At 40.5% G+C, this 9,826-nt stretch overlaps 1 protein-coding gene across 1 annotated transcript; it reads right to left on the reverse strand.

Moving 5' to 3' along the window:
• Positions 1–412: 412 nt before the first annotated feature.
• Positions 413–8,251, reverse strand: capza1b (capping actin protein of muscle Z-line subunit alpha 1b). The gene is made up of 10 exons (XM_079638321.1): positions 7,878–8,251; positions 5,102–5,165; positions 4,069–4,120; positions 3,375–3,438; positions 2,862–3,068; positions 2,652–2,731; positions 1,951–2,029; positions 1,794–1,865; positions 1,646–1,708; positions 413–1,565 (listed from the first exon to the last, which is right to left on the reverse strand). The coding sequence occupies exons 1-10, from the start codon at positions 7,914–7,916 to the stop codon at positions 1,425–1,427; spliced, it is 861 nt and encodes a 286-aa protein (XP_079494447.1). The 5' UTR covers positions 7,917–8,251; the 3' UTR covers positions 413–1,424.
• Positions 8,252–9,826: the final 1,575 nt, after the last annotated feature.

The following is a 9,826-nucleotide window of genomic DNA, read 5'->3' on the forward strand; positions in this document are numbered from 1 at the left end:
GCTCTATGGTCATTAACTTTTCTGTTTTTAAATACCTCACCATTTCTCCTACTGTATTGAAACCTTTTCAAGTAGCGGTTTAGATTTTTACTACTGGAATGTTTTGTTTTTCGAACCAGAATTTTATATTTCTACCTGGGACTTGCAAAGACCAGTTTCTGTGTTTTTAGCTATTTGTATGAAAATACTGTTTAAATTTAGTTTAATTTTTCCAGATGATTTTTTACAATTAGTTAGGTGTTGAGTGAATTTATTTCCCTGAGCTAATAAAGAGTTTTTTGAAGTTTACTCTGTTGTTTTTTATATGGACATTGATTATTGTGAATATGTATCAACAGGAGAACATCACTACAAATAAAAAAGTGGAATCTGCACAGACTTAAACTACAAAAACAAGTTGATTTACAAAATAAAAGGTTCAGCAGTAACCATTTAGTCATTTTGGTTGCCATTTACTGTGAGTAGACATTACCTTTGCATTTAAAATCTGAAAAAAATAAAGGTTACGAGACAGAGAATATGCCAGTCTTACATTATGGGTGTATGTTACAGAGGATATTTGATGGAACATTAAAGACAAACAAGTCAATGTGAAAGCAGTGTGGCAGAAACATGCAATGGAGCTCAGATTTACTGTGTGGGTTTTGGATTTGTCACACAACAGACTGTGGATACCCTAAATGCATCACAAGTACCAGTAACAGACAGTCAGTTTCAACTGGTGTGTAAATATAAAAATCAAGACTTAATTTGGATGTCTTTGCCACAAAAGAGGTTTATCCATGGATTTATTTATTTTGCCTTTTTTGGTTATTAACCCATTTTAGTTTAGCAGATTGTGAGTCACTGTTATAGAAAGATATGGAGAAAGCAGTTAAGACATATGGCCATTCCAAACCCAGACACAACCCGTTCCCCTCCTCTCCCAATATCATTATTTTCCCTGTTACAGGACAGCAGGAAATCTCATCTCTCCAGGTTGTCAGTAGGCGGAGGAAGAGGAAGGAAGGGGGGGGGGGTTGTCACCTGATCGGGGTTTGGAAATACAGTGAGTGAGGCATAACTTATCCACTGCTTTAAAACACAAAACCGTTTGCAGCTGTAACAGTTCACAAAAAAAAGAGACAAAAGTCAAAACAATACAAACTCAGTGACTTGCGAGCGGGTAAATGAGAGAAAAGCAATAACTGCAGATAATTTAGATCCACGATTCCCTCAAGTTCTCAATTAAACCTCTTCCACAGCTGAGACCCATCGAAGTCCATTAATGACAGAAAGTTGAATGAAATTACATCCTCTTTTAAACAGTTTTTTTTTTTTTTAATTTTCATTTTTGGGAGACTTCTTCACACTGAGCGAACGGCATGTGGTGTTCTGAGAGCCGGCTCCACAATTTAACAGAAGGAAAAGGAACCGGGGTGGCTCTAAGCATTTTGCATCTCTTTGCCGATCTTGTAGCTGAGGATCTTGTTCCAGTCGATCTTGGTGCGAGTGACGGGCAGCTGTCTGCGGAGAGCTTTGAAGGTGGTGTCTGACATTGTCTGGTAGTTCTCACTGATAGCCGTCTGGAGGGAAGCATTTATTAGGGATGTAAAGTCATATAAAATAATGACATGTACACATGTTGATCAGATCAAATTCTCACCTGGTAATCATTCTCAGCGTTTTCAATGATTTTTACAAATTCCTTGGCAGTCTGGGTTTCATTCTAGAGATAAAAAGGCAGGAATTTAATTTAAAACTACTTAGAAATCTTACACATTAACCAAACATACATTTATTTTTTAACTTACAGTCACTACAATGGACTCCTCCACTTCCTTATGGCTCACCAGTTGAACATTACCATCCTCGTAATAATGCACCTGTAGGACACCAAATTATTTATCAAAAACTCTTCACCGTCAAACTTTCTTCGCACCCCCACTATTCTAGTCTGTCAGGTCTCACCTGGATCTTCAATACTCCCACCACCTGAGCTGATGACTGACTAATGGTGAACTTCCACTCTGACCTGCACCGGCCATTCCTGACAAGAGAATAACAAGATGAGATCATCAGAGAGTCGAGGTACAATCAGACCATTTTAGCTTTTGAATCTATTATTTACCAAAAGTGACTGACGGCTGTACAGTAAAGACACTTGTGTTAAAAAAGAAAAGTATTCCATTTCAAATAAATGTTGTTCTTTTGAACTTTTTATTTATTAAAGAATCTTGGGGGGAAAGTATCACATTCCCACATAACTTTAAGCAGTACAACTTTTCAGCATTGCTGCTGGAAATTGCCATCACATGAATAAATTAACTTTTAAAATATATCAAAAGAGAAAACACATTTTAAATCGTAATAACATTTGACAATATTACTGTTTTTACAGTATTTTTAATCAACTAAATGCAGCATTGGTAAGCAGAATATACTTTTTTCTGACTCCAAACTTTTGAAAGGTAGTGTAAATACATTAAAAATAAAAAGACATGAAATACTGATAAGAGTTTAAATTAATTTATTATGTGAGATGAAAGAGACTTGTGTAGGAAATCAGTTGTCACATTATATGACAATATTTAAATGCTTTGATTGAACAATAAGAATTGAGTATTCCAGAGAGTCACCTATAAGAAGATATATCACTGAACATTACTCACCAAAAGTTTTTGGGCTCAAACTTATGACCCTCAATACAAGCAATGATTGTTTGCTGACCGTCAACAGTTTTCCCATACACCTGCAGCAGAAACATTAGAACATATGTGTCCAAAGGAGCATGATTTCACAAATAATGGCTGCAATGCATAAATGTATACGTTACAGAAATCATATTATTTTGTTGAGATTCCCATAGGAAACATGCGTACCGTGCAAACTCCACTGGGATAGTGCTCCTTCACGTAAACACTGAGCGCTTCATCACAGGCGTCTCTCCAGGACCGGAGGCCGGTCTCTCCCTCGTAAGACTGAGGATCGCTCGCTTCCTTTCGGAGGTGATCGAAACGGAATGAAACCCGCTTCCGTGGGTCGAAGAACCGTCCCTGACCCAGATCTCCATGCTCGGTGATCAGAACCTGCAGGAACAGGATGGGCCTCGCTCTTCAGACAGAACTAATCACACACAGAGCTCTACAGCCACTCTCACGCAGCAGCAAACACTCGCAGTACAATGACCACACCTGCCCTAATCACACATACAAAGTACACACAGATCTCCATTGAGCAGAGTTTACACCCAGCTTGAATAAATAATGTGTCAACAGTGTGCTCTCAATTCAAAACTAACACAGAGTCTTAGGGCAGCACAGGAACTAAACAAACATGCACATTTACAAAACCTAAACTGAATCTGAGAGTTTGAACGGCAATCATGAACCTACCGACTCCTCACTACCGTCCAGTTTGACAGGTGTGAACTGATCCATATTATACTGAGCAAAGGCACTGTGAAACAGAGAAAGAGAAAATGCAGCATGAACCCTCTTTATAAACTTGTGATGCATCTGTACATACAATGGCAAAAGAATGTGAACCCATTGAAATGAACTGTCTTTCTGCAGTAATTTGCCATTAAATGTGATCTGATCCTCATCTAAATCACAACAATAGACAAACAAAAGTGCTTTAGCTGATAACACACAAACTATTTTTATTTATCTCGTCTTTATTGAACCCATCCATTAAACATTCACAGTGCTGGAAGAAAAAGTGATTCCACATACTAATTACCTCAACAAAAACTAATTGGAGTCAGTAGGTTGCACACCTGGAGACCAATTAATGAAATGAGTTTGAAGGTGTGGTGTAGAGCTACTGTGATTTACAAAAGACACTCAAAGCTATCTCAATGTGTTTACGCATCCATCAGTCGTTTGCCAAAATATCCTACAGGATAATGTCAGGGTGGATTCAATGTTTTTCTTTTATCATCTTAAGCATATTGTGTTTGTATATTGTTGTGACTTAGATGAGGACCAGATGGCAAATTACTGCAGAAATCCAGTTCATTCCAAGGGGTCCGCATACTTTTTCTTGCCACTATAACATGACGCACGGATCTGCAAAATAACTTACTGTGCTGCCCCTTCCCGAAGGAGGTTGTCATTGTTGAGGAGAAGTCGCACATCTACAAAAACAAAAAGATAAAAATCAAGCAAAAACCTGGTGTAATTTAAAGCTGGTTTGAAATTTCGTCTCTGTGAGCGTGATGAGCAACAGCCAACTAAACTGCAAGAGAGCAATGTGTTGTGAAGTGGGAGCAAAAAGAAATAAACAGCTTCTGATGTCTCCCATCTATACATGAGCACCATCTCATTCATATTTTTCAATTATTTTGACCCATTCTGTGCAAATCAGTAAAAATGATCAAGACTTTCCCCCATGTTGTTTGATGATGTCAAGAATAAAATCTGTTATCTACTAGCTCAAGTTTGAGGGAGATATGCTAGGATTGTAGCTTCAGTTGGAGATAACAATCGTGTAATTCGCGCACATGGTCTGCAGTCAGGCTTGTAGTATAGTGTGTGCTGTAGTACATAGAAACTGTACACTGCCGTTTAAAAATTTGGGGTCAGTATGATTTTTTTTTAAATTGTTTTTGAAAGTAGTCTCTTATACTCAACAAGGCTGCATTTATTTTATCAAAAATACAGTAAAAACATTTGACAAAATACAGTACTAAGAATAATTTCTTCTTATGTCAAAGACATGCTGCTTAATATATTTGTGGAAGCCATGACACATGTTCAGGATTCTATGATTTATTTGAAAGTAAAAAAAAACAATAAATCTTTTGTAACATTTTTAATGTCTTTAATGTTGCTTTTGATCAACAAAATGCATCCTTGCTGAACAAAAGTATTAATTTCATTCAAAATCTTACTGACCCAAAACTTAGTAGTGTAAATGTGCATAGCGTGTATTACTAGTGTGTGTTTGATTTTAGTATACATGTCGTAGTATGCAACAGGCCACTTCAGTTCACATCAGCAAGTAGTAAAAGCATAATGAAAAACTAGAGCAATGCATGTTCCCATGTACTAGCACTTTAGACCAATACTGTAACTGAAAAAGGTCCCAGAACAGAACAGCTTAAATTGACACTCACCATTGAAGACTTCATTGAATTCTCCAGGGGGAGCGTGGGTCACAAAGTTAGATGCGATGCGGACCTGCAGAAATAAAACACAATAAATTATGAGCGGGCACATATTTGCCTTACTGATACACGCACGGTGGCTTCAGCAATACTGAATCACAGCCAGTTTCTAGCGGGTGACTCCAGAGCTCAAATTACAACATACATAAACCCTGTAACACTTCAATAACACACACTGCTGAGATCTCAACAATACACATATTCCAAAAAAGCACAACTTACCACTTAAACACTGTTATACCTCAATACCACATCACCCACAGTAATACATGTCCATAAACATCTTACTCAAACCTAACTTCACATAATCTCAAACTTAGCTTAAATGTCTTTGTGTAAGACCAGGACAATTATACATCAGATCTGGTGTGTGCTATTAAAATGATTAGTTAACTAAAATTTGATATTTTGAAGAATGCATTTTCAACTTTTTATGACCATATAATAAAAGTCAATGATTGGGCTGATGATTTGGAAGCAAAACATAAATAAAAAATTTGCACTCTTCTGATAAATATTGCAATAGCAAATTAAAACGCGATTTTTAAAAAAGCTGCACAATTTGGCCCAAAATGGTGTGATTATCAATATGACTATATTATACATGTATACCGTATTATATATATATATATATATATATATATATATATATATATATATATATATATATATATATATACATATATTAGTAATAATTATCATTATTAAAACAAACAAAATAAACATTACTATTGTATTATATCTATGTATGTATGCATGCATGTATGTGCCCTGTATGTATTTACAACATTGGACACCATTGACTTTCATTGTATTGACAAAAAAATACATTTCAAAATTGTTGTTGTGATCCAAAGAAGAAAAGTCATACAGGTTTGGGGAGACATGTTGAGAGTAAATATGACCATTTTAATTTTTGGGTAAACTTTGTCTCTTACATTTTTTTTGAAACCATATTCATTCACATAACCAGAACTAACATTCAATTCAAAGCAACTTTCACTGATCACACAAACAACAAAGCATACAGTTAATGTCTTTTGAACCCACTGACAGGAGCAGTGCAGTTTTCCAACCACCAAAACACATTTAATGAAGAGAAGGGAAAGAGGTTAACATAAAGGGAAGCACCTGGTAATCTTTCTAATTACCATCTCATGTGGTCTGGCTGGGGAAGTCAGCTGAGCCTGAAACTCAAAGCTATACAAGTATACAGCAGCTTATAAGTATATATTCTATATAAGTAAGTATACAGAAAATGTCCACATGTATTACAGTTTTGTACAGTCAACTAGGACACATTTCTCAATACTTAGGTCACTTTTTCAAAACTCTTCACACAGTGAGCACAACAGAAGTGAATGTGGGCAAAACTGACAGCATTTTGCCACATTTCTACAGTAATATTGTAATGAAATATATTTCGAATCTAAAATTGAAATGGTATAAAAAACAATTGGACCAACCACAGCTGATTCCTATTGTATCTGTATCGGTGGATGGTGTGTAGACAAATGTTTGTACTTTGGAATTACTCAGTGCAACAACAAAAAAAGACATAAAATATATAAAGTATTGAAGCATACTGCATCATGTCTGATTCATTCTAGTAACATATATTGCAGTGAATTGTAAACAGTAGAGAGGTAGAAGAAAGAAAGAAAGCATTTACAGAGGAAAATATATTATTGTTTTATATTGTTAGTGTTGTTTTAGGTCATTGTTTTGTGGGTGATGAAGTGTGTTTGTTGGCTGTCAACCTTTGCTAGTGTTATGGAAGAATATGTTGATTTGAGACATGTATGAAGTGATTTGAAGTGCATTTTGAATGTGAAATTAACTGCTGTGCCGAACTGAAAATTGGTTAGGAGAACTGTGTGAAGAGTTTTGAAAAAGTGACCTAAGTATTGAGAAATGCGTCTTACGGCTGTAAAGAAAATGCCAAGAAAATGTGGTTGTGGGATATCATGAGAATATCAATTCTCTCATCATTGATACACTGTGTTGTTTCTGCAGTAAAATGTTAGGAGAATGCTAGTCTCGGTCAGTTCACTTTTAATCGCGTCTTTTTCCATGTATTAAAAGTGAATGGTGGCCGATTCATATGTTATGTCACTTTGACAGAAGTTTTGAGTTTCATATGGTGCAGGCCAGTGGTGACTGATTTCCACCCGCAGAGATTGCAGACTTCCACCTCAAAACACACCCGTTCTTGCGGTCGTAACTTCATCCGGCCGATGTTTTCGGCTCAGATGGCTGTCGTGTCAGGAGGATCTGGCATCTGCTATCCCACACAAGTGTAACTCTACCGGAGCACGGCCCGTTAAAGCCCATCGGCTCGGTTCGGAGTGGGTGGATCTGCTGACATCTATTTCTGAACTCACTCTGACAGCTAACAGGCTAACAGCTGACGCTCACAACACTTCCACTGAAAACAACACGGCCATTTTGACTCTAACGTATAGCCCGAGAGTTGTTAAAATTATGTTTGTTAGTTCGGCGAATCGCTGTTATTTAGTCAGGTCTCTGTGTTTTGCGGGAGTGCAAAGCTGCGATTTCACTTCCTCACAAATTAGCACATAGCTAACCGGCTAGAGTAGACTACCTCGCGCTCCTTCCGGAAAGCAGCCGTTCAGCCCTCTGCAAGCGGAGGGCTTTAATATAAGGACATACGAACGCATGAATCTGAGTGATGTGTGAAAGGTAACTTATTGTTTATTTTTACCTTCTCCTCGTCTGAAAGCGGCTCCTCAAAGTCGGTCATCTTGCCTGTGGCGGAGCCTCACGCCGCGGCGCATGCTGGGTAGCGCGCGCTGTCACGCTCGTGACCATAATAGGGCAAAACGAAGTGCGAGCCACCGCCTCGCGCAGCTCCTGCTCTCCCCTCCCGCCTCCGGTCTGACAATCGACTCGAAGAGTGGATATAAGGAAGATTTAAAGTTGCACTTTATTAATGCGGATTCATTCATTCATATCGCTGAAACGAACCTTTTGAATCAGTTCATAATAAATAAAACATTCACTGATCAATTTAGTGGTCCTTCTGCATGTTACAATGTTAAGCCAGCAGCTGGCGACAAGTGAGCATGTTTTGTCACTGAATCATTCACTCAACCGATTCTTTAAAGTCACATGTAAACAAAAATTGACAGTTCTCTTACGAGAGATACTCTCGTACTGCGTTGTCGTAGCAACGCATTGGGGAAAATCCTTTTCCACGAGAATACTGAAGCAAAAAATTATCCTTAATTTTGTATTAATGTAAAGCGCATTGCCACAGCATACAGACCTAGGCGAGACAGCTCGCGCGCCTATTGGCTGCTGTGCGGCAAATGCTTAAGCCAATCGAGCTTCGCGCCCTCCTGCGTCACGTCCCGCCGAAACGGGCGTGGCTTAGGGCTACATATTTCGCTCACAGGCTTATGAACTCTGATTTTTAATCCTTCAGCAAAGACACCTCATCGCTGATCCGAGTTGGAAGCTGCGCCGTCGAGAGAGCACATCAGCGGGAGAGTTGTGAAGCTGCTGGCACCGCCGCCTTCCAGCTGCGCGTTCCGGCGCTTATATCCTTTCACTTGCAAACTAAACTGTATTGTGTGTGTATGAGTTCGCCGGCGCGACTCACACTTTGAATCTAAAAGAGCAGCGTCTTTTTCAAGATGCCTGCCTGCATACCGCCCGCTGCAGTGCCGCGCTGTAAAAAGCGTTGTGCTCAGCGGAACCCCGAACCATCTCCCAGCCGTCAAAGCTTGCCGGTGCGCCCGCGAGCTTCATCTCCGGCTTCTTCATCGTCGATCCCCGACGGACAGCGACCGCAGCTTGCCGCCGCTTCCGTCGACGACATGGTCGAGATCAACACTCTGTTGAAAGATGGGGACTCGTACCGCCCGCTGCAGTGCCGCGCCGTAAAAAGCGCCGTGCTCAGCGGATCCCGGAACCTCCCTCCACCACGAGGAGCTCGCCGCTGCTGCCGCCAGCTTCTCCGCCCGCTTCGCTGGACTCTCTGACTGACGGACAAAGGCCGCCGTATGCCGCCGTGTCAGTCATGGACGAGGAAGGTGAAGCAGCGTCTGTGGAGGACGACTGCTGTTCTCTCCTCGCTTCGGGTAGCGAGGGATGGGCGAGCTCCGAGGATCTCCCCACCCCCGCCGCTCGCGAGCGTCGAAGAAGAAGGCCAGCATCGCTCACGCAGGCCGTCGCGAAGCCTCGGCCTCGAGTGATCGGCGCCCGTGGAGCCTGCGCTTACTGGCTGGATGGCTGTTTTCTGCAGGAGGACGTACGTTACCGTCCTCACGACTCGCGCTTCTCTTCCTGAGTTTCACGAAGAAGTTGCAGAGTCCGGGAAAGCCCCATTTCGACCAGGTTGCGTACTGCTGCTTCAGTTTTAAACAGTCTCCACGCATCCCTAGCCAGCCTAGGAAAGCGACGGTGTTCAAATCCCGCTGCGGCCGGACTTTCACCAAAACTTTTCGCTCGCACGGTGCCAACACACGCGACCGCGCCAGTGTATTCTGCAGTCACCAAACCGGCATCAAGGCCCGTTTGCCTGCACACAAACGCCGTTTTCACGACGTCCCAGGTAAATCTAAAAATGTATTTTCTGGTGTCCCGGCCACGGCCGATGGTGTTTTGTGTGTAACTGTAATGCCCACGACTCAGTGCTCATTCGTACAC

The sequence above is a fragment of the Phoxinus phoxinus genome, assembly GCF_949152265.1.
Source record: "Phoxinus phoxinus genome assembly, chromosome: 15".
In the NCBI taxonomy this organism is placed as follows: domain Eukaryota; kingdom Metazoa; phylum Chordata; class Actinopteri; order Cypriniformes; family Leuciscidae; genus Phoxinus; species Phoxinus phoxinus.